Consider the following 25,339-nt stretch of genomic DNA (forward strand, 5'->3'; position numbering starts at 1 on the left):
ACTCTTGACAAGGATCAAAAACAGAAACTAAGAAGCAGACCACTAACTTTTTCCTTTTTTCTCTTTTCTTTTGTCTTTAGCTCAAGCCAGGACAGAACAGCTGCAGGGACAGTGACAGTGAAAGTGCCAGTGGAGAATCCAAGGGCTTCCACCGGAGCAGCTCTCGGGAAAGGCTCAGTGATGTAAGTTTAAGTAAAAAACAAACAAACAAACAAAAAAATTAACCAAAACCACTAGGCCACACACACACCATTGGTTCAAGTCTGAATTACGTAACTTTCCCTCATCTTTAGAATTTTTTGTCTACCCAAGCATTGCGGTTCACATTATCTTTGTATACCTATTTGAGCATTGTAGTTATGGTGTCATTCTAAAATGTCGTTTGAGCAAAAATGTATTTTGACAAATCGTGAGGGAGGAGGAACTATTTGTTACCTTAGAAACAACAAGGCCGGGCACGGTGGCTCACGCCTGTCATTCTAGCACTTTGGGAGGCTAAAGCAGGTGGATCACCTGAGGTCAGAAGTTTGAGACCAGCCTGACCAACATGGAGAAACCCTGTCTCTACTAAAAATACAGAATTAGCCGGGCGTGGTAGTGCATGCCTGTAATCCCAGCTACTCGGGAGGCTGAGACAGAAGAATCTCTGAACCCGGGAGGCAGAGGTTGCGGTGAGCCGAGATTGCACCACTCTACTCAGCCTGGGTGACAGAGCAAGACCCCATCTCAAAATAAATAAATAAATAAATAAATAAATTCCCATTGGATTTCTGGAAGGAAAACCTTGTGAGACTGTGTTATACCTCTTGAGATATCTGTTTGCCCTCTAGATGTGATTTTAATTGTTCTCCAGTCTCCTGCTCACCAACAGGGCAGGTTCCCCCTCTATTGCTTCTGAGAACCACCTACGCCTCTTTGGACTCTCTTACCTTCTTTACTCATATGTCATATATTAGCTTTTTTTTTTTTTTTTTTTTTTGAGATGGAGTCTTACTCTGTCGCCAGGCTGGAATGCAGTGGCACGATCTCTGCTCACTGCAACCTCTGCCTCCCAGGTTCAAGCTATTCTACTGCCTCATCCTTCTGAGTAGGTGGGACTACGGGCGCGCGCCACCACGCCCAGCTAATTTTTGTGTTTTTAGTAGAGATGGGGTTTCATTGTGTTGGCCAGGATTGTCTCGATCTCTTTACCTCGTGATCTGCCTGCCTCGGCCTTCCAAAGTGCTGGGATTGTAGGTGTGAGCCACCACGCCCAGCCATATATCAGCATTCTTAACTCATCTGTACCTCAAGAGCAACACTTGGAAATTCTTTTGTGAAATGGATCAAGTAAAGAGATTTTTTTTTTTTTTTGAGACAGAGTCTTGCTCTGTCACCAGACTGGAGTGCAGTGGCCTGATCTCGGCTCACTGCAACCTTCGCCTCCTGAGTTCAAGCGATTCTCCTGCCTCAGCCTCCTGAGTAGCCTGGATTACAGGTGTGTGCCACCCCGCCCAGCTAATTTTTGTGTATTTAGTAGAGGCGGGGTTTCACCATATTGGCCAGGCTGGTCTTAAACTCCTGACTTCGTGATCTGACACCTCAGCCTCCCAAAGTGCTGGGATTAGAGCTGTGAGCCACCGCGCCTGGCTTAATTTTTGTATTTTTAGTAGAGATGGGGTTTCTCCATGTTGGCCAGGATGGTCTAGCATTAACAGAATAAGTGAGAGAGTAGCACCATGAAAAAAAGAGATAGCACTTCAGAGTGTCTGAGTATTAAGAATAAATAAAGGGTATGTAATGAGAAGCAAAATCCTTTATTTTCTCCATTTTTTTTAAAAAAAACCATACTCTAAAGCAGTGTGCTGTTCATTATAGAGTGCAAGATGATTCGTTGAGTTCCAGAAAGAAAATATTAGTACTTTTTTTTCTTAAAAAAAGAAATTAAACTTTACTAGTATTCAATTTAACGAGCGGGGAACAGTTGATGTCTATAATTTTTAAATACATGGATTTAAGGAGTGTATACTCAAAACTCTTTTTACTGAGAGATGTCTACTAACATAAATGGTTGGAGACCACTGTAGCACACTGAGCAGTTCTCTATGATAATACCACATCCATCTCTCCATCAGCCAAGGTAGACAATTCCGAGATACAATCACATTCCTGCACCTCTCATGAAAGTTTGTGAGGTTTATGATGAGATGTTGTATGAGATACTGTATTCTTATAGGAATTAAATGGAATAAAGTGTAATTATTTTTATGTTATTTTAATATATTATAGATAATCTCCCCTTCTTCTGTGATATAATATCAAAGTTATATAAATAAAGAGTACTAACAGTCTTTTACTGTGTGTGTGTTTCTGTGTGTAAGAATACGTTTTATTGTGTGTCCATGTGTTTGATTAATTTTGTGATGGAGCTATATAATCATAAAACCATGACAACTTTCCTTATCTAAGTTGTTAGCAATAATAATTAATGTTTAAATAGCTGTTTTTCTGAGATTTTTGTTATACTTCTAATGTAAGATCTCATTGACCCTGGAAATTATTCCAGGGTTAGTCAGTCATATTTTCTTCATAGTGTTGAGAAATGAACGCCATGTTAGTTTAGGGGACTAGAGCTGCCATTGGATCTTTTGGCTTGTTTCCTGTAACTCACCTTCTGTTAGATAAAAAGAAATTGACAAAAGACATTCCATATTCATGAAAAGAAAGACAGTATTATTAAGATGTCAGTACTACCCTAAGCTATTTATAGATTCAGTGCAATGTCTATCATAATTCCAGCGTTTTTTTGCAAAAATGGAAAAGCAGATTCTCAAATACATATGAAATGGCATAAGGCCTTAATAACCAACACAGTCTGGAAAAAGCAAAGTTAGAGGATTCACACTTACCAACCTCAAAACTCACTGCAAAGCTACAGTTAATCAAAACAGTATGGTGCTAGCCTAATATTAGACATACAGACCAATGGAGTAGAATGGAGAGCCCAGAAGGAAGCCCATACTTATATGCCTAACTGAGTTTTAACAAGAGTGCCAAGACACTTCAATGGGGAAAGAATTTTCTCTTCAACAGATGGTGTTGAGACTACTGGATTTCTATGTGCAAAAGAATGAAGTTGGACTCCTACATCTCACTATGTACAAAAATAAACTCAAAATGAATCAATGACCAAAATATAAATGTGAACACCATAAAACTCTTAGAAGAAAATATACAGGTAAATCTTCATGACCTTCAATTTGGCAGTGGCTTATTAGATATGACACCAAAAGCATATACAACAAAAGAGAAAATAAATTGGACTTCATCAAAATTAAAAACTTCTGCACACCAAAGAGCATTATCAAGAAAGTAAAAAGACAGCCTACAAAATGGGGAAAAGATTTGCAGATCATATAAGTGGCATTTACTCTACAGTATGTGTAAAGAACTACAACTCAATAATAAAAAGATAACCTAAGCAAAAATGGGCAACGAATTTGAGAAATATTTCTACAAAGAAGTACAAAGAAGAGGTACTTGAAAAATGCTGAAAATCATTAGGTATTAGAGAAATGCAAATTAAAACTATAACGAGATTATCATTTTATACCTAGTAGGATGGTTATGCTTTTAAAAAGAGAATGAAAAATAAGAAGTGTTGGCAAAGATATGGAAAAGTTGGAATATTCATACATTACTGGTGGGAATGTAAAATGACGCAGCCACTGTAGACAACAGCTTGGCAGTCCTTAAAAAGCTGAAACATATAATTACCATATGACCCAGCAATTTCACTTTTAGGTATATACCCCAAAGAATGGAAAACATGAACTTAAACAGAGACTTGTAAGCCAGTGTTCACTGCAGCATTATTTACAGTAGCCAAAAAGTAGAAGCAACCCATGTGTTTCTCAACAAATGAATTGATAAACAAAACGTGACAGCTTGGCTGATAGGCACACAATGGAATATACTCAGCCATAAAAAAGATTGGCATTGTAATATATACTACGATATGGATGAACTTTAAAAATATCATGCTAAATAAAAGCAAGACAAAGAAGGACAAATATTGTATGATTCCACTTATATGAGGTATCTAGAATAGGCAAATTCATAGAGACATAAAGTAGAATAGAACTTACCAGGAATTTGGGGGATGGAGAGTGGGAGGGAGGAAAGCTATTGCTTGTCAGTTACAGAGTTTCTTTTTGGGGATGATAACAATGTTTTGGAAATAGATAGTCATGACAGTTGCTCAATGTTTTGAATGTAATTAATGCCACTGAATTACACAATTAAAAAATGATCTGTTAAAAATGTAAAAATAATTAGGGCTGTAATAATGCTTATTCTGCTTTCACTTCGTTGAAAATATGGAAAATAGTTATAACTTTTACCATCCTCGTCTACTAATTGTGTCACCTGTGTCATTTCTGGTCCTGTTTCTATTGGTTGTTTTTTCTCTTCGTTATGGGTCATATTTTCCCGCTTCTTTGTGTGCCTGGCAATTTTTTATTGGATGCCAGACATTATAAAATCCTGTCAGTCTTATGTCAAGCCAGTCAATGAAACACTTCCAATTCATATTGTTTATTATATTTTAAAATTATGAAAAAAATTTGTGGGCATATAGTAGGCATATTGTTCATTAATTATAAAAATTCACACTTTTTGCAACATTACTAAAAAGGAAAGAAAGAAAAATGACCCAAAACGTGGACATTTAATGAAATGTTTTGAGATCCCTAGTCACATTTCCCTCACTCATGTGCAGGTCTGAGGCTGCAGAGTCCTGTGTCAAGCACTATGGCAATCTGAAATCTGCTGAGATGAAAGCTTTTTTTTTTTTTTTCCCCTTGACACAGAGTTTCGCTCTTATTTCTCAGGCTGGAGTGTAGCAGCACGATCTTGGCTCACTGCAACCTCCACCTCCTGGGTTCAAGCGATTCTCCTGCCTCAGCCTCCTGAGTAGCTGGGATTACAGGTGCTCGCCACCATGCCCAGCTAATTTTTTGTATTTTTAGTAGAGATGGGTTTCACCATGTTGGCCAGGCTGGTCTCAAACTCCTGACCTCAGGTGATCCACCCACCTTGGCCTCCCAAAGCGCTGGGATTACAGGCGTGAGCCACCATGTTCAGCCGAGATGAAAGCTTTTAACAAACCAACCCACAGAATGATTCTTTTGGATACCAAAGCAACACCTACCTGCGCAATATTTTAAAGAATAAAGATGCCCCATTTTTGCTTGAAAGAGAATTAACAATTAATTTATTTTTTACTTTTATTTTAGTTTTGGGGGTACATGTGAAGGTTTGTAATATAGGTAAACTCATGTCACAGAGGTTTGTTGTACAAATTATTTCATCACCCAGTACCCAATAGTTATCTTTTCTACTCCTTTCCCTTTTACCACCTTTCACCCTCAAGCAGACCCTAGTGTCTGTTGTTTCCCTCTCTGTGTTCATAAGTTCTTATTATTTAGCTCCCACTTATAAGTGAAAACATGCGGTAGTTGGTTTTCTGTTCCTACATTAGTTTGCTGAAGATGGTAGCCTCCAGCACTATCTATGTTCCTGCAAAAGACATGATCTTGTTGTTTTTTATGGCAATGTAGTATTTCGTGGTTTACATATACCAAATTTTCTTTATCCAATCTGTCATTGATGGGCATTTAGGTGGAGTCCATGTATTTGCTATTGTGAATAGTGCTGCAGTGAACATTTGCATGCATGTGTTGTTATGGTAGAATGATTTATATTCTTCTGGGTTTATATCCAGTAATGGGATTGCTGGGTCAAATGGTAGTTATGCTTTTAGCTTTTGAGGAATCATCATATTGCTTTCCACAATAGTTGAACTAATTTACACTCCCACCGATAGTTTATAAGTGTTCCCTTTTCTCTGCCACCTTGCCAGCATCTGTTGTTTTTTGACATTTTAATATTAATAATAGCCATTTGACTGGTGAGATGATATCTCATTGTGGTTTTTGATTTGCATTTCTCTGATGATCGGTGATATTGAGCCTTTTTTGTACAGGCTTGTTGGCTGCATATATGTCTTCTTTTGAAAAGTATCTCTTCATGTTCTTTGCCCACTTTTTAATGGAGTTGTTTGGTTTTATCTTGTAAATTTGTTTAGCTCCTTATAGATGTTTGATATTAGACCTTTGTCAGATGCATAGTTTGCAAATATTTTTCTCCCATTCTGTAGGTTATCTGTTTACTCTGTTGATAGTTTCTTTTGCTGTGCAGAAGCTCTTAAGTTTAATTAGCTCCCAGTTGCCCATTTTTCCTTTTGTCGTGATTGCTTTTGATGACTTTCTCATGAAATCTTTGCCCTTTCCTATGTGCAGCATTGTACTGCCTAGGTTGTCTTCCAGGGTTTTTATAGTTCTGGGTTTTACACTTGTCTTTAATCCATCTTGAGTTGGTTTTTGTATATGGTGTAAGGAAGGGGTCCAGCTTCAATCTTTTTTTTATTTATTTGTTTTTCTGAGATGGTGTCTTTCTCTGTCACCAGGCTGGAATGCAGTGGCATGATCTTGGCTCACTGCAACCTCCGACTCCCTGGTTCAAGTGATTCTTCTGCCTCAGTCCCCTGAGTAGCTGGGATTACAAGCATGTGCCACCACGCCCAGCTAATTTTCGTATTTTTAGTAGAGACGGTGTTTTACCATGTTGGCCAGGATGGTCTCAAACTCCTGACCTCGTGATCTGCCTGCCTTGGCCTCCCAAAGTGCTGGGATTGCAGCCGTGAGCCACCGCACCCAGCCCAGCTTCAGTCTTCTTTAATGCCTATCAGAGAGTGAGAAGGTAGAGTCAAAGATGACTACTGGTTTTTGTTTTTGTTTTTTCTTTAAAAATCCCATATTAGTTCTTATTATGCTTATTCTTCTTTCACTTCATTGAACATATGGAAAATAGTTATTACAGCTTTTACTGTCCTTGTATACTAATTTTGTCACCTGTGCCATTTCTGGGCCTGTTTCTATTGGTTGTTTTTTCTCCTGACTATGGGTCATATTTTCATGCTTCTTTGTATGCCTGGCAATTTTTTATTTAATGCCAGACATTATAAAATTTTCCTTATTGGGTGCTGGGTATTTCTGGTTTCTATAAACATTACTCATTTCGGGATACAATTTTGTTATTTGGAGATGTGTGTGTGTGTGTTTGTGTTTTTAATGTTTGCTTTTGTACTTTCTTGGACAAGACCAGAACAACCTTTAGTCTAAAGATAATTTTTCCCCATTCTGACTGAGTACTTTGCCTAATGCCTAACATCTTACAAGGTTTTTCCACTGTAGATTGTGGGAAAACAAACTATTCCCTGCCTTGTGTGAGCTTTGTAAGTTCTTCCTCCTCCTTTCCAGTGGTTGTTTTCCTTGCCTTGGGTATTTTTCTCTCACAGATGTGCTGATTAGTCATCAGGTGGAAACTAGAGGGGAATCTTCTGCAGCTTTCATGATTCTCGCTTTCTGTGGTGCTGTCTCCTCCTTATCCTCTGCCTTGGAGTTCCAGCTGTCTTTGCCTCCCCTTATTCTCAACTCTGTCTTCAAGACTGAGGGATTCCACCTGGGTCACCTCCTACCCCGCAATGCTGTGGCATGAAAACTCTGCAGGCAGTAAGGTGGGAAAATTTTAAGGGTCACCCTACTTTTTTCTCTTCTCTCAAATATTATTGTCCTTTACTCTATCTTACCCAATTTCTAAAAACTCCTGTTTCATACCTTTTGTCCAGTTTTTTAGTTACTTGAGGTGGGAGAATACATTCAGTCCCTATTAGTCCATCATGCCCCGACTCGTTTTTCAGCTAAGATGAAAATTTCTGTCAGCCTTTCACCCATTTTAGTGATATTTTTAGGAGCTTTGGCAGTTGAGACTTACTCTCAAGTGAGGCTAATCAAAATACTATATTATTCTAGCTTTGTTTTTTTGAATTGGTTAGGCCTAAAGAATAAGAATAAAGAATTCCAGTGTAGCTGGATAATTTGACTCATGCGTAAAGCTTAAAAACACCAAATATGAGGCCAGGCATGGTGGCTCACTCCTGCAATCCCAGCACTTTTGGAGGCTGAGGCAGGTAGATCACTTGAGGTCAGGAGTTCAAGATCAGCCTGACCGACATGGTGAAACCCCGTCTCTACTAAAACTACAAATAAATTAGCTGGACGTGGTGGAGCACAGATACTTGGGAGGCTGAGGCAGGAGAATTGCTTGAACTTGGGAGGTAGAGGTTGCAGTGAGCAGAGATTGTGCCACTGCACTCCAGCCTGGGTGACAGAGTGAGACTCTGTCTTAAAAAAAAGAAGAAAAACCAAAATATGCTTTTCTTTTCTAAATTATATATTCCCAGACCATGTTGCCGGGAGGGAATAATTGGCCACAAGGACTTTCAGATTGTCCACATCAAGGAGACATAGTAACTTGTTTAGATTAGTCACTAGGGAAGAGTTAAGGGGAATAATTGAATATATATTTAATAAATGTTTACGATGAGTTATTCACGGGGAAAATATTGCTTCCAACTTACACAGAATTTTGTAATTGAGGAAGTTTGTCAAAAGTTAGGAGCAAAACTTACTTAAAAACTTTTAATAAACAAGCCTCAAATTATGAAATGTTAATGGGCATTTATTAAAAACAGGCCAAGATTTAATAGAAGTTCTTCTAGTTATTGTGTGTGACCTTAGGCAAAGAATGTGACCTTTCTTCCCTGCTGAGACGGAGTCTTGCTCTGTTGCCCAGGCTGGAGTGGAATGGAGTGGAGTGCAATGGTGCGATCTTGGCTCACTGCAACCTCCACCTCCTGGGTTCAAGCAATTCTCCTGCCTCAGCCTCCCAAGTAGCTGGGATTACAGGCATACACCACCACACCTGGCTAATTTTTGAATTTTTAGTAGAGATGGGGTTTTACCATGTTGGCCAGGCTGCTCTCGAACTCCTGACCTCAGGCAATCCACCCTCCTCGGACTTCCAAAGTGCTGGATTACAGGCATAAGACACCGTGCCTGGCCTTGTTCGCACTTTCAGATTTCCTACCTTTGCTTATTCTTTTTATTTATTTAAAATGAATTGCAGTGGCATGATCTCAGCTCACTGCAACCTTGACCTCCTGGGTTCAAACTTTTCTTGTGCCCCAGCCTCCCGAGTAGCTGGGACTATACGCATGTGCCACCATGCTTGGCTAATTTTTGTATTTTTAGTAGAAATGGGGTTTCGCCATGTTGGCCAGGCTGGTCTCGAGCTCCTGGCCTCAGGTAATCCACCCTCCTCAGCCTCCTTCCAAAGCTCTGGGATTATACACATGAGCCTCCATGCTTGGCCTATTTTATTTCTGTTCTTTGTTCTTTGTTTGTTTTTCTTTTCCTTATGTCAGCCTCAACCTCACTTCTACCAAACACTTCCTAACACACTGTGGAAATAAACTTCTTTAAAGCTTTATTTAATGACTATATGAATATGACTCTTTTCACCTTTCTCTCTGAAAGAATTTTGGGTTGGGTTGTTAGTTATGAGAAGACAGAAAAATATTTAACACCTTTCAAGGGCTCAGATCTTTCAAGGAATTGAAACATCTCAGAAAATAATGAAAAGGGATCAAATTCTTATGAATCTAATGCTACACAGTTGTCTAATCTTATTATTCTGGTAGCTATTTACAGTTGAGACAGTTTTTCTGCTTCTTTTTGAGATACCCCTTCTCCTACTTCAAATCTCCCCTGGTCTTTGGGTTTTTATTGATTTGTCTATCCCACAGTGCCACTGTTCATCCACCCATGCCAGCATCTGTCCTATTCTTTCTTTCTTCCTCCCTTCCTTCCCTCCCTCCCTCCCTCTCTTGAAATCTTTATTGAGGTTTTATTCCATGCCAGGTTGTTTGACCAGCTACTGTTAAGGAGGAAACAGACTTGAGCCACTACCATGAATGAGCTTCCCACATTGTTATAATTAGATTAGGAAATCTAATCTCGACCTGACAAGGATTCTTGGTATTTTATTCCTCTCTTTTTAAAAGAATCTGTGCCACATTTTCCTTTCCCTTAACAGTTTGCTTATGCCTTTTTCCATTCCTGTCCCATATATTTATGAATTCTCCTGGATATATCAGTATTTCAGTTGCCAAGAAATGTCAATCAAATTTCTTTTATTCATCAGGTATAGTCTGGGCATTTGAGGTTGAGTGGAGAACAAGATGAAGCCTCTGCCCTCATGAAGTTTCCATTCTAGTGGGAGAGACAAATCTATGAAGAAATAGCTACAGTTCTTTCTAATACAATGTTTTCTGACATAAACAATATGAAGGGCGGGAGTTTGTTGCTACTTTAACTAGTGTGATTAGATAAGGCCTTTCTGTGTAGGTGACATTAAAACTGAGGCCTAAATAAAGAAAAGAAGGTAGACAGTGAAGATCTATGAGAAGAACATTCTGGGCAACAGGAACAACAAGCTTAGAGGCCATGATTCAGAAGCGTGTTGTGTTTGAGGGAAAGAAAAATGGCTTGTGTGGCTAGAGTAGAGTGAAGTAGCACAGTGGCTGAACACATAACTTCTAGCCCATGCTAAGGAGGCTGGGTGTTGTATTAATTTCCTGGGCTGCTTTAATGAGTGACCACAAACTGTATGGCTGGAAACAACAGAAATCTATTATCTTGCAGTTCTGGAGGCTAGAAATTTAACATCAGTGTGTCTATAGGGCTATGTACCTCTGCGGGCTCTAGGGAAGAATCCTTTTTTTTCTCCTGGCCTCTGGTGCCTCCTAGTGATCCTTGGTGTTCTTGGCTTATAGATGCATCATTCCAGTCTCTTCTTTAGTTTTCACATGGTTTCTACAGCAGCCATTGGATTTATAGCCCATCCTAAATCTGTATGACCTTAATTAGGTACATCTAAAAAGATCCTATATCCAAATTATGTCATTGTATTAGACTTCTCCACAGAAGCAGAACCACAGCAGAAGATAACAGAACCAGTAGAAAATGATTTATTATGAGAAATTGGCTCAGTTTTGGAGGCTGACAAGTCCCAAGATCTATAATCAGCAAGCCAGAGACCCAAGAGAACCTATAGTATAACTCTACTCTCAAGGCTGGCAGGTTTGAAACTCGTGAAGAGCTGATGTTTTTATTGTGTCTGAAAGCACAATAAAGAATTGATGTCCCAGGTCAAAGCCAGGCAAGAGGAATTCTCTCTTATCTGGGAGTCAGCCTTTTGTTCTTTTCAGACCTTCAACTGATTGGATAAGTCTCACCCATTTTAGGGAGGACAATCCAGTTTACTCAGCATATCAATTTAAATGTTCAACTCATCTAAAAACATCATCACAGAAACACCCAGAATCATGTTTGACCAAATATCTGGGCACCCCATGGCCCAGTGAAGTTGCAACATAAAATTGACCACCACAATCACACTCTGGGGTTCCTGGTAGACATAAACAGGGGGACATTGCTTAATCCATGACAGGTTATTATCTTAAAAGCCACTGGACTATGTTAAAAGGATTGGAGTTGTAGTTCTTAACTTAAAAATGTTTATTTTGCCTTTGATATGAGGAACTGTCCATGAAGATGAGAGCAAGAATGAAATCAGAGGTAGAAGCCAGAATGCTGAGATGAGAGTTGGTGACAACCTGACGTAGGCATAACAGAAGGTTGAATAATTGATGTTGGAAGTGACATAGCATTTTTCACACCTGATGCTTTTATCAAGTTGTTGCTCCATTTTTACTTGATTTCTTCCAACACTATATGCTTATTTCTCATTCAAATATATATATCGTGTGTGTGTGTGTGTGTGTGTGTGTGTGTGGTCGGCTATTAGTAATCTTCAAGGTACGTTTCTTTGGATTAAGATTTCAGGTTTTTAAAACACTACTGGAAGATCTGTGAATGAGCTTGTCTTGTGACCTTTGCAAGAAATTTACTTGTTCATGTGATTCCTGGCATGGTCCTTCTCATTTTTACTCCCGAGAGAAAAGCATAACATGAAGGTGGGTAGCCAGGGATGTTGAACACAATTAGCGATTTGGAAGAATTTAAAAATATTCAATTTAAATTAGCCCTAGGGTCAGAACATACATTGTCACGTAGGGGTGGAGTACACATGTGTCCTGACTGTACTCAGGGAGATGTAACAGTAGCCATGGCCTCTCTGTGTGGATTTATAATGAATGGAGCACATCTATTTTAGATGAATAATCAATTTTGAAATCCCTTATTGTAGGTATGCTGTTAAAACAGAAATGTTAACTTCATGAGTTTAATGAGTAGCTTCGATGATAGCTTAGTGAAGAGATGGAAGGAAAGGCAAGTGGGGGGAAGTGAGAAGAGGAGAACAAGCGTTTAATGAATATCTACTTGCCGACTTGAATGTCAGCAGCAACATTCTCCCTCCTGGAAAATGTCTTTCAACTGTGCATCCCATTATGTTCCTGCAGCCCATGGTAGCATGAAGATTGAGACAAAGAGAGTGTTTCTAAGGAAGCTCTCCTTTACAATATAATGAGATGGAGGTGGGTAGTTTGCAGAGATTGCTGGAGCAGTGGTCAAATATGAAAAAAAAATCCAGCAGAATGAAAAGACCATGTTAAACAGGAGATGGCTTATAATGAGCCTGGAAATTGCATATCAGATAGCCAGCTGGCTAGCATTTCCTCATATCTCTGTCTTCTCATGCAAACTGCTAAAATGTTCTCCTATTCTTATTTTCTCAGCCTCTTAATAGTTCTCATTTCTACCTACTGCATTGAAAATATGAATGAAATGGCAACTCTACCACTTGAAGAAATAAGAATGAAGCCCTTTTCAGCAGAAGTATTTGCCTAAACGTGAATGGATATTATTTCACGTGCTTTTGAAACCAAGGAAACTTCTGTTTCTTTCTTTAAAAAAACCTCTTAATTTTCAAGTCTCAGTTTGACTCACAGCCTTTTCAGTATTCTGTGGCCTCTTTTGCTATATAGTTTGGACAGACTTTGCTTGAAGTCTCCAAGCAAGAAAAATGGAAGCCCTCCCTTCTTATTGGAAATTTACAGGGGAGGCTTGGCCTCATGCCTGTAATCCCAACACTTGGGAAGCCGACACAAGAGGATCACTTGAGGCCAGGAGTTTGAGACCAGCCTGGGCAACATAGTGAGATGCTATCTCTAGGAAAAAAAAAATAGCTGGGCATAGTATTGCACGCCTGTAGTCCCAGCTACTCAGGAGGCTGAGGCAGGAGGATCACTTGAGCCCAGGAGCTTGAGGTTGCAGTGAGTCATGATCTTGATCATTAAAGAAGAGTCTTGTCAAATTGTTCAATAGTTAGGGTATTATCACCTGTCTACTTTTGTGGTTCTTTACCTTTTGGTGACTGTCTCTTCTTTGGTGACTGTGTCTTCTAAAATGAGAAAGCAGTACCAATCCCTAAATATACATCTGTCTGTAACTTACAGCACATTTCAAACAACATTACCGCTGTTTCTAAACATTCCTTTTTTTTATTTTTAGCATGATCTGTTGTTGCCTGCGTTCACATACTTTCTCTCTTGGAAAATTATTGAAGCTACCAAATATTTGCAGCTATATTTAGATATAGACTTTAGATTATAAATACATGACAGAGACTCTTCACTGGGCCTTTTGGATGCAAGATCTCAGGGATATATGATACGTGTTGTGAGCCTCAGCCAAACTCTGACTTCCCTGTGGCTGGTAACTTCTGTTACCTATAGTTTAATGGTGGGGTCCTGTTGGTGACCAGGTGTAATATCTCACTGAATACAAGGCCGTAGTCAGAATCTTGGGGTTGTAGGACTAGACAAGCAGAAATCTCTTTATTTAATAGATGTCACTCCTGTTGAAATTCTCCAGCTACGACTGAAGGGAGTTGGCAAGTAGCCAAGAAAAATGTGGTGGAAAGGGTGTAAGAGGGGAGGAAATGTCAATGCCATGGACATTTGGCAAAGTCAATCAGAAGAGGGTTTTTCTACACATGTGTTTTCTGCCAATCCTGAGATCAAAACTGAATACCATGCATCTTTTCCCTTAAAAAAAAAAAACAAAAAAAAAAAAAAGAAGAGTACAGTGGGTTGGCACATGTGAATGGCTCCTGATATGAGACTCTGTATGCTTTCTAGCAAATGCTGAAACAAATTCCAGTGGACCTTTAATGTATATGAGGATCTTGTGTCTGTGGTCCCTCGTGTGTCTGTGTTTGTGTGTGCCCGTGTCTGGGGGAGGGGAGTTATAAGGCAGGGTGCTTAAATGCTTTGTTGCATTATGTTAATTCCTCGGCAGTGCAATCAAATTCATGTCGTAATTAAAGCTGTCAGTTGGAAGGCAAGCCAATCGCCACGAAAACACAGCATAACAAATGAAGTGAAATGATTCTGCGTGTAGCTATACAATGCTTCGCCAGGCATGAAATTAAATAAGTAATTTGATGTTGACATCAGAAATTGAAATGATACCCACTGTTCCTTCTTTCAGTCAGACCTGCATAAACAATAGCCAGAACAAATATGCACAACAAAGCCCTCTTCTCCACCCAGCTCCCTGAGTAATGTACAATATATATGCAAAATGAGCATAACAGAGCTTTCCGAGACCTGAAGGATGTAATTTTCTTTGGTATACAATAAGATGATATGTATGTGGGGGTAGGGAAGTGGGTTTGGTGGGAGTACTTCTCTTTCTGGGATAAAATACATTTGCAGAAAGGGAAAGAAATGAAATAAACAAATCCCATGGTCTCTCTGAGTGATTCATCCTAAAATGAGTTTACTTCCCAGGGGCATGACTTCAAGCTGGTGGAGACCTAACTTGGCTTTTGCTTTCTTCTGCTGCTGCATGGAAGGCTATGGGTGCTGGAAACAGGTGATGCTGTCATATGGCTAGTTACTGGTATGGGAAGTTGTCTCCATGACTACTGTGGATCTCCCTCCATACCATTTATGGGATTAAGAATGCAGCAGGGTTTTAAAAAACTGAGTCCAGTGAGCAGGATCACACATCTATGGTGCTTCATTCCCCTGAGCTTGTGTGAAACGCTGAGATGAAGAAAGTTTTGCTTTGGGAGCTGCAGTTAGGAATGCCCTGAAGCATACTGTTCTTGTTTGATGTAGATATAGTTACAGTACCATATTTCCTCCTCAAAGAGCTTAGCATCAAGAAGAATCACGTCTGCTGTATTTTTATAGATGTCAAATTCTCCTGAGCCATTTTTCTTATACATAATCCATCCATTCATTTGTTTATACATTCATTCAGTAAGTCCTTATTAAATGCATCCTGTGTGCAAGTCATTGTGTGAAGCTCTAAGAAGCAATGATGAAAAAGCCAGCTGGTTACTGCTGTCTGAAGTTTCCAGAGTAGGGGGCAGAACATGTAGGCAGAAGAGCTAGCAGTGAACAGAGTAACTGTTGCATCAGGGCAGAGGTCATTTTGCTCCTGGGAAAGTATAATACCCAACCCAAGCTCATCAGGGAAGAAGCCTGGCTGGTGCAGGGATGCTTAGCTGAGACCTGAAGACCTATTCAGCATTTGCTTTGTCTTCATTTCAAGCTTAATCACGAAGAGGAAGGGGATGCTAAAAATTAAATAATTTATAAAGAGAGGTTTTAGGAGAAAAAAAGAAACAAAAATCAGAATCTCAGGCAAGTTTAAAATACATTTTTTTTTTTTTTGGCTTCTTTTCCCAGACAAGTGATGCCCTGCATTCCTTTCAGAATTAACATTTTTAAGTTCCCTGTGTGTCAGAACTATGACAGCCTAAACTGGTAATTCTTGTGACTTAAACCCTTCAGAAAAATGGTGCTTTTCACTGCTCCTCTTGGCCCACATATTCTTTGTGTTTTAGTCTACTAATTACGTTTACAAAATGTCTCATTTTTGAAAAGCACTGTGTGTGTACTAACTGGTGCCTTTAGGGAATAAACTGGCAAGTAGGTCATACACTGGAAAAGTCATCCAAACCCACTGGGCTTTTTATTTTCAAGTCAGTCTGGGCTTTTTCCTCTTGCCTGCCCCTTTGCGGCCACAAAACTGAGTAGCTTGAGACCAGGGCATTGAATGTCAGCAAGTCAGGGAGGCAAGCTGATGTGTGTCTGTTTAGTCTCAGTGCAGGGCGAAATGCCATCATTAATTCATTACCCAGCTGCCTGTCAAATAAATTGGCAATTACATCCACCGCAGAAGCTTGGAATTCAGTAAATAGCACGTTAGCATCTCTGAGTTGTTGAGAGATGTAAAGGGGAAAATTAAGCAACACGGTGTTTGTATCAGTAGCAGATGACAAGGGGCAGCATACACTGGTGATGTGATGTAGTGATGAAAAGCCTGCAAAGGGCTGGTAATGAGCTGTGTGGATTGGAACGTGTTAAAAACCATTGCTGATTTTCCACTTTTGTCTTTATGCTTTATTGCAGAGTTCAGCTCCTTCCAGCTTGGGAACAGGCTACTTCGTAAGTCTATCTCAACTTCCACATATGTGCCTTGCATTGGCATTGATTTCCTTCTATAATGAATGCTCATTGGGATATGAAAAAAAATCTGAGAATTTCTCTCTCAGTCCTAAAGAACAGACTGATTTCCATTCTTTATTAGGAATTGTTTTATTTTTAGAAGACATAGCCTGCTGGGCCCTAGGGATCTTAAGTAAGTCCGAGGTATATACCTGGTTCCTAACACCCAGGACGTTAGCTCCTTACCTGGCCATGTAAGGAGATACAGGGAACCCTGATTAGCTCGTGCCATTTCTCCACAATTCCTTTTTTAGTAAGAAGTGTCATGTGGGGGATGGAATTCAGATTATACATCTCTTCGTAACAATGAGTTGCCTTTTTTTGGTGGGGAGGACGGGGAATGGAGATGATATTTTTTAATGAATGTTTTCCCTCACAGTCTGGGTAGCTTGCCTTTAGGTTTTTCTTTCAGCAATAATTAAAATAATATACTTATTTTTGCTAAAATGCAAAGTTTATTGCTGAACCTTATTCTCTGTCCTATGGGAAAGATGGCACTGGGGTGACCCTTCAGGGATTATCACAATATTGTGATAATCATGAATCTAAAATTCATTCTCAAACAGCAGTTGTCACTTCATTATATTTATTTATAGTGAAATTCTCCTTTCTGGATTTAGTGATCCTTTTCAAGATACAAATGAAAAAGACTGACAAATAAGCATTATTTGTACAATAGGATAACATGTCAATGTAGAAGTCTGTTGTGATCCTTAAAGGAACCTAATTGGTGTTCTGAGTGATGAACACTGATACAGTCATGCCTCAGTATTTTCTGAGAAAATAGTGAAATCATGAAAATCAAATAAAGTGGAAAATATTTACTAATTCACTTTAGTTGCTTTTAACTTTTCTCTCCAATGCTAATTACTCTGATTTTCTTCTGCCCACGTATTTCTCTCGATACATTTACATTAAATGTATGGAAACCAGCATCATTTCATTAATAAATGAATACTTTCCAAGCTTAGCAAAAGTGGCATTTTCTAGATGTTGACTTTTTTTTGGTCTTAATCTATAATAGGAGAAAAAGTATAAGGATGATTTGGACCTGCTTAATACAGTTAGCACACTTACCCTTGCTCCTACTTATTGTGGCTGAATATTCATGCTAACAGAAACAAGCAGGATACATTCAGTATCCTGCTTCAGCAGTCGAAATAACAGACGTAGCCCCATCTGGCATCTCTTCACAACAGGCTGGATGTAGGTTGAGATGCTGGAAGTAAAATCTGGAGACTGCGATATCTATTCTCCATCCAAAAGCTAAAGCCTCCCTCTTTGCTTTCTTCAGCAGAAAGAAGGCCAAAGCCACTACCTTAGTCCTTGATCACTTCTGTACTGAACATTCTAGTATTTTTTTTTTATTGTCAGTAGGATCACCCTGAAAGAAGAAAGTCATTTATAGAAACATTGAGATTTTCATTATTCTTTTTGCAGTTATTTTTCTCTCTAGTTCCAAGAATGGTTATTTTTATTCTCTAATAATATATTCTTATGATTTAAAGAGTCTTTAATTACATATCTATTAATAAAATGGCTTTTACAGCACATTGGATGAGTATAAAAGTTTTCTCTTATTTTGGTAAAATTGCTGGTAGACTTACTTTGCTTACATAAAAGTCTGTGGTATTATTAGCTTACATGGAGAAGATACATACCAGATGTATATTCAGCTTTCAACTGTGACAAAAATGCCCTGCTAGGATGTGTTTCCAATAATGTGATTGTTAGGTTATCAGAGTGCAAAATCCATTGATATTGTTGCCAAGTCCTCATGAAAAGTATCTTCTATTTCAACTTTCTTTCCAATAGTATCACATGTAATAATTTCAGATACTAACTTACACACTGGTGAGTTTCATACTTTTAAGTGGAAATGATATGGGCACAACTTACATTAGTTCTTTGCCAACATATTATTTACACTGTGCTTTGTCATTAGTGCTGTCATAATAGCTTTTTACTTATGTCTGTAAAGAAGGCTCAGCTTCAGGTAAGTGAAATGGTGATTTTTCAAGTCTATCCTTACTCCTCTTCAGCATGTCTTTGAAATGTGGATGGAGGGAAATCACCTGCAGAGTCCAGAGTCCATGAGCTATTAGCGCAATTGAACCATAACACGACTTCTGGTATAAGAAAGCTGAAGGCACTTTTAACAATCTAGAACCGTTTTCTTGAACACTTCCCCAAGCCCCAACTTCACAGTCTTCCTTTGTTTCTATTTTATACTCTAGAGCTTTTGTCAACAGAGGTAAGATGCTGTTCATTGTGTATGTTAATAAAATAGACACCTGAGTATGTACATGTGCAGGTGTGTGTGCATGCACACACACACATACACACCCTTAGCCAAAACCGGTATATTTTACTTTCAGTTCTTTTATCTGTAGTGATACGTTAAAGGGTTTAAAGGAGAAGCCTTTGTTTTTGATCTGGTTGTATTTGTTTATATCTCCTTGGTTTTGTGTTCCAAAGATGTCTGCTTAGGTCTGTCACTTTTCCAATCCGTTTAGAAGCAGAAGATTTGAGAAATGAGAACAGCAGCTAAAATCAGTATTTACATAAGCATATTGCAAAGAATTCTTAAAGTAGACAAAATAGAGAAGGATTGGAACAAACTTTCTACATTTTTGGGAGCTTTTGAATAATGTGGGTGTTATACACACAGAGAGACACACATATATATTCATTACATACTCATGCCCAGCTCATATTCTAAATATAAATGAAAGTATAGACTAGTTGGAATCAATTTGCTTTTTTTTTTTCTTTTTTGGCAAGAGTACTAAAACTTGTTAGAGTGTGTGTAGGATTTTCTTTTTTTTTTTTAAACGTCAATGCAGTGAACACATTTTCTTTTCAATTTAAACATTTTAGGCTGTATTTTCTCCTTAAACATGTATTTGAGGTTTCATTATGCATAGTGTATAATTAAGAACTTAGAGGCAGAATGATCTTTTAAGACTACTTGTATGACCTTGGTCCGGTTATTTTATGTCTCTGAGTCTATTTCCTTATCAATACCTACCTATTAGTGTTGCAAATATTAAATGAGATAAGATATTTAATGAACACAGAATATCACTCTATACTACCAAATAATAAGTACTGCCTTCTGTTATTCACACAATCGTGTGTGATGGAGCAAAGTTGGTCTCATCAGGTGGCTGTGCAATGTTGTGCAAACTAGGTTTTATCATTTGTCCCTGCAGGATAGGAGTATTTTATTCTTATTATATTCTTCTTGTAGCTTTCTCAGGAGCACAGATTTTGTATTTGATCAGTTATATACATTTTTTCTGTATGTGAACATAAAACAGGGTATTCATCCTCTGTGATTCTATATGAACATGACGATGTTGGAATGAACTGTTCTATTAGCTGTCCACATATTATGGTTGTTCTCTGTAATTTGTCAGTTAAAGTTACTCGTGTATTTTCTTCCTCAGAAGCATTTGAAGCACTCAGAGCTTTTAAAGACTGCTTAGCAGCTTTTAGGATTGGGCTGAGAGGGAAGGAACACCTGTTCAATATATTCCACTTTTATGAACTTGTATCACATTTGCTCCTTTCTGATAAGAAAAAGAAAAATTGATGCCCTAGCATATATGAACACAGTAACTGAAATCAGTAGAATGAAAATGCCAGTGAGAACATTTCATGTTGGCCAGTGGTCTGGTATGTCATCACAGGAAAGATCTGGACTCATTCTTTATAGCACTTGACTCCATGTGGAGTTGGGAGCTACTTTTGGGGCAACTAACCAGCCAGGCAGAACTTGATTCCTGCTGTAAGGGAAGTACAGCCTTACTTTTTTCCAAGTGACATGTTCTGCCTTCTCTGGATAATTTTCAGCGCTCTTCCAGGTTTGAATCTGTCTTAGAACCACAGTCTCAAATAGCTTGTATCCTGCTTTTGTAAACTCCAGTAATTTCTCTTAAGGATTCTCAACTAATAATTTTCATCTTCCTCAATTGGGTCACATCTAGTAATTGACATACTTTAAAGTTATCAGGGAAAACAACTCATTTCTACTCAGTGATTAAAACTGCCGCATTATTTAGTAAAGGGGAATTGTGTAGTGGTATACATCTTCAAATGGGATTTGTATAATTATTGTTTTCCTGTGCAGTTGAATTACTTAAGTTGTGTAGGTATTGCTGGTAACAGGCAGTAGGTGCAAAATATTGACCTGTAGCTTTCCATCCAGGGTTATAAAGGTCATAGTGGGAATATTCTTTGCCCCTTTCTAAGTTTTTGACTATAAACCCTTGAAATATCTCCTGTTTTCCTTTGCTATTATTTTGTATAACTTCTTTTTTCTTTTTGACAGGGTCTCACTGTGTCACCCAGGCCATAGTGCAGTGGTGTAGTCACAGCTCACTGCAGCCTCAGCCTTTCTGGGCTCAGGTGATCCTCCCACCTCAGCCTCGCCAGTATCTGGGAGTAAATGTGCATGCCACCACACCTGCCTAATTTTTGTATTTTTTGTAGAGATGGGGCTCTACCGTGTTGCCAAGGCTGGTCTTGTTGAACTCCTGGGCTCAAGCTATCTACCCACCTTGGCCTCCCAAAGTGCTAAGATTACAGGCGTGAGCCACCATGCCTGGCTGTATAATTTCTAAAACTGATTTGGTATTTTGTTTAACCATAGTTGCTTTTTAACCATTTTCCCATTTCACCAGATAATACTCACCAGTGGTGCTTGCGGCTGCAACATTTATCTTGATATAACTGCCAGAAAATATCTTGCTTTTATTATTTTCCCATTGCTCTAGTATATTGACTTTGGAAACAAAAGACATCACTCTACTCTTTGCATTCTATTTTCAGTGGTGGTATTTCCATTTATAAAATATAGTAATTTTTATAAATGCCACCATGCCCAGCCACTTTTAAATATTTCTGATACATTGTATTCATTTATTTTGTGGGGGTGAATTCTTTTATTAGAACGTTCAAATTAATAATTTTGCTTGGTTTGCAAGAAAACTGATGCCATCAAGGAAGATGAAAAGTTACTACACAAATTTCAACAAAGATTTCTATAATTTATAAATGAGGGCTGGGCACGGTGGCTCGTGCCTATAATCCAGCATTTTGGGAGACTGAGGCGGGTGGATCACTTGAGGTCAGGAGTTCGAGACCAGCCTGGCCAACATGGTGAAACCCTGTCTCTCTACCAAAAATGCCAAAATTAACTGGGCGTGGTGGCATGCACCTGTAATCCCAGCTGCTTGGGAGGCTGAGGCAGGAGAATCACTTGAACCTGGGAGGCAGAGGTTGCAGTGAGACAGGATGGCGCCATTGCACTCCAGCCTGGGTGACAAGAGCAAGATCTCAAAAAAAAAAAAAAGAAAAAGAAAAAATATATAAATGAGGTTGAAAATTCATTTTTTTTAAATAATCCCAGTCTCAGATGCCCTTTCATTCTTTGAATTTGCATATCTCTATAAGATTTCTCTTTCAAAATTTTCTGGTTGTCTTATATATAATACCTTGTATAAGCTGATCTAGCAGTGGCTAGATAGGATCAGATTCAGGTTTGGATTTTGGCAAGGATGCCTCATAGATCATGTTGTGTGCTTTAATTAGGAGCCACATATTTAGTTCTTTATTTTTGTTAATGTTAACAGCCATTGATTAGACCCAGTGTTCGTTAGGAGCTGCAAAATGGTGATATTGCAGTTCCATCATTCTGTAAAGAGAAACATCTACATTAACTACAGGTATTTGGTTATCCTGAGGTACAGTTAACACACTGTATTTAAATAAGAGGGTTTGAGCTCTCCAGAGAACCTATCACTATTTATAAGATTTCTTAGGGGTTTTAGTTTCAGAAGTACAGATACATCAACCTGGTGCTGACGGTAGCTCCATCCAAAGCAGAAGAAATAGTCTTCTTCCCCACTTGCCAGTACTTGCTGTGATGCTAGGAAAGGATTTTGTAATTCAAGTGTTCATTCATCACTTGTTAAGTACTTATATTTAAGATAAATAACATTAAGTATTTTAACACTTCCCCCCAAATAAAGACCCTAATCTTTGTATTTATTAGTAATTAACACTAGGTAAATTAATTTTTGGTCATTAATATATTGACAAAAATCTATTATAATGGAAATATTTTTGAAAATCTAAATTTTATCTAGAAGTCCATGAAGGATATCCAGTTATTATTAGGGCATTTGGACTAATTGATAAAGAGTTGAGTTGAAAAACTGCTCTCCAGATGGAGATTTCAATTCATTTTAACTCACAAGTATGACTTAAATATCTACACTTAGTTCTTAAGTTGCATAACGTGTAAGCATGGCCTTCTAGTCAAAGATATGTAGCTGAATTTGAAGCAAAGCAAACTGATTGGTCTATGAGAAGTGTAAGTAGAGCACTTGGAAGTATAAAGGAGGGTCAGTTAAATGTAGCAGGCTTAAATTGTGTAGAGCTTGATGGATGTTTAGATAGTCAACAGGAAAGAAAGGGTGGAACAAAGTTTGAGGCAGGGGGAGCAACAAAGACAAGAACACAGAGAAATTGCATAATAGTGTGGATTGAATTGACTGTATGATGTCTCTGGAGAAAGACAGGACTTAGGTTGTCAGGGAATGTTGGTTGATTACAGGGAATGTGGGATAAAGCCAGGGAGGTAGTTGGGTGAGTGGGGAAGAGATGGTTTGTAGAGACGGACGTCAAGTAAAGGATCAATGACTACAATACTCTTACTTGGAATTAGTCCCCAGAAGAGGAGATTTGAATATAGGAAAATGGTGAGTTTGGAAGTTAGAATAGGTAGTTAGAAATTTAAGTGTGTATTTAAGTGTAACTTAAAATCTAGGACATTACCAATGCCTTTGAAGCTACCTGTGTACTGTGCAGAAACATTTGGGCAAACGAAAGTTGTTGCTCTTCCTTATGGTGAAACATTGTCACATTTTTTAACTGTAACCTTCAAAATACTACCCTTAACTGTGTTTTTTCCTCCTAGTAACAAAACCAGAATCTAAGTTGCATTCTGACAGACTCCTCCACATGGCACAGATAAACTCTCTAATTTCAAGGGCCTTAGACAGAAAATATAATTGTATTTCCCATGTCTAATTCTTACCCTTTTTTGGTCACGTTTTTGATCTGTTAACATTTTAATTGAGGGAATAGGATCAGTGAGCCAGGAGCAGAGACACCTTGACTAAACGAACAGTACAAGTTAAACTCTGGTGAGAGACATTTAAACATTTGTAGAATCTCTACAATAGGATGACTTTTCCAGCACACCCTGTAGAAATTATCTTCTGCCTACACACTATGTTTATTCGGGTTCCTCATTCGGTACAAGGGAACTGAGAAATTTGACAAAAAATAATCAGGTGAGAAAAGATCAATTGGTGTCTCCGATTGCAACCAATAATTTTAACCCTTTCATTTTCTCAACATTTAAATGAGGAAATAGGCTGGGTATTTTTAAACATTTGCTATCTACAGGAATCTTTGACATTGCTGTTGCAAACTCTTTAAGGAGATGAGCGGAAAACTTAGGTGCTACTGATGGATGTGGGGAAATAGCCCTCAGCCGATATCTCTCTGTCCTCCTAACCCCCATCTCTGGCCCCTCAGATTTAGAGGGAAAAAATGATTTCGGAGAACAAAGATTTAATGAGCCACTAGGCAAGAGAGTGGCTAAAGGACCTTAATTTCTAATATTTCAAAATTTATGATTCCAGCTGCCTTACAACTAGATGTCTGCCATGTGCAGCCATTGCTTGTTGCTGGCCTCACTGCCTTTCTTTGCTGTCCTTTGAGCCACAGGAATGCAAGGCCGTAGTGCTGCTTAGTGAACACTGTTCTTCACTGTCAACATGGAAAGGAGTCCTGATTTCAATGGAGTGACCGAGTCTGCTTTTGTTTGAAAGTAATGTATTTTAAAATTCATTATGAACAATAATGCAGTTATTCATAATGAATAATGTTTTATATTTGCATCATTCATTTAGGGCTAGTACATAGAGATATTGAAGCTGTTGGCTTAGCCTGTTCCATAGCTAGTAGATTGATCATAGAGATGAAGCAGTAAAGGCTTTATAGCACAGTGCATTGACAGTCCCAGAGGGAATGGACAGGTCATTGCCATGGAATTCTGAAAATAATTTTATCTTCATTTTCATCTTTTTTTTCTGACATTGGCTTTAAGGAAGGTTGTCTTATCCTTGTTGGAGATTTCCGCATTACAGAAATGTGTTGCATTTGTTGATAAGGGCTATGTAAAATGACCCACAGGCAATGTCAATTCCGGAGGTTTACTCTGATTACCCACACAACCCTTATTTTGATAGATTTAACTAGCCTGGAGTTTTATTGACTATCACTCAGAATCTTTCATATCAGAGAACTCATTCCTTTGCTTAACTGCTTAAAAAAAAATTTTTGCTGAAATTGTAATTTAGATGTCTCCCAATCCATTGCATAAGAAACTTATAGCTTGGTGAAACACCAAGAGTATCATTTGAAAAGAGGTTAAAAAACACAACTGGGGCTTGTTAAAGAGGAAAAGTGGTATTTTAACTCCAAGTGTCACATTTTCCTATAGTCAGCTCTAGCAGTAAACAAGAGTTATTGGAGGCTTAGATAGTTTGAGACACTTCACTTATCTCCCAGTACTTGACTTCAGAAGCCAAACATTTAAAATGTGTTTTGCTCATGTAAAAATGTTTATCCATTTAAAATACAATGTCATTTTAACAAAAGCACCCTGGTGACAAGCTGTTTAGATATAGCACAGTTGATAAACTGTCAGGTCCTGTACACATACACTTGAAAGGACCAGCACAGTAACACAAGGATTGGCATTAT

At 38.5% G+C, this 25,339-nt stretch overlaps 1 protein-coding gene across 13 annotated transcripts in view; it reads left to right on the forward strand.

The window, feature by feature from the left end:
• AUTS2 (activator of transcription and developmental regulator AUTS2) overlaps positions 1 to 25,339 on the forward strand; it is a 1,192,438-nt gene that overhangs the window by 520,733 nt on the left and 646,366 nt on the right. For all 13 annotated transcript variants that reach the window (XM_054559157.2, XM_054559159.2, XM_054559150.2 and 10 more), the window contains 2 exons: positions 81 to 182; positions 16,397 to 16,432. In XM_054559157.2, the coding sequence (XP_054415132.1) occupies positions 81 to 182; positions 16,397 to 16,432 (138 nt within the window). The remainder of the gene's footprint in view (positions 1 to 80; positions 183 to 16,396; positions 16,433 to 25,339) is intronic.

Source organism: Pongo abelii, chromosome 6, assembly GCF_028885655.2.
Source record: "Pongo abelii isolate AG06213 chromosome 6, NHGRI_mPonAbe1-v2.0_pri, whole genome shotgun sequence".
Taxonomy (NCBI): Eukaryota; Metazoa; Chordata; class Mammalia; order Primates; family Hominidae; genus Pongo; species Pongo abelii.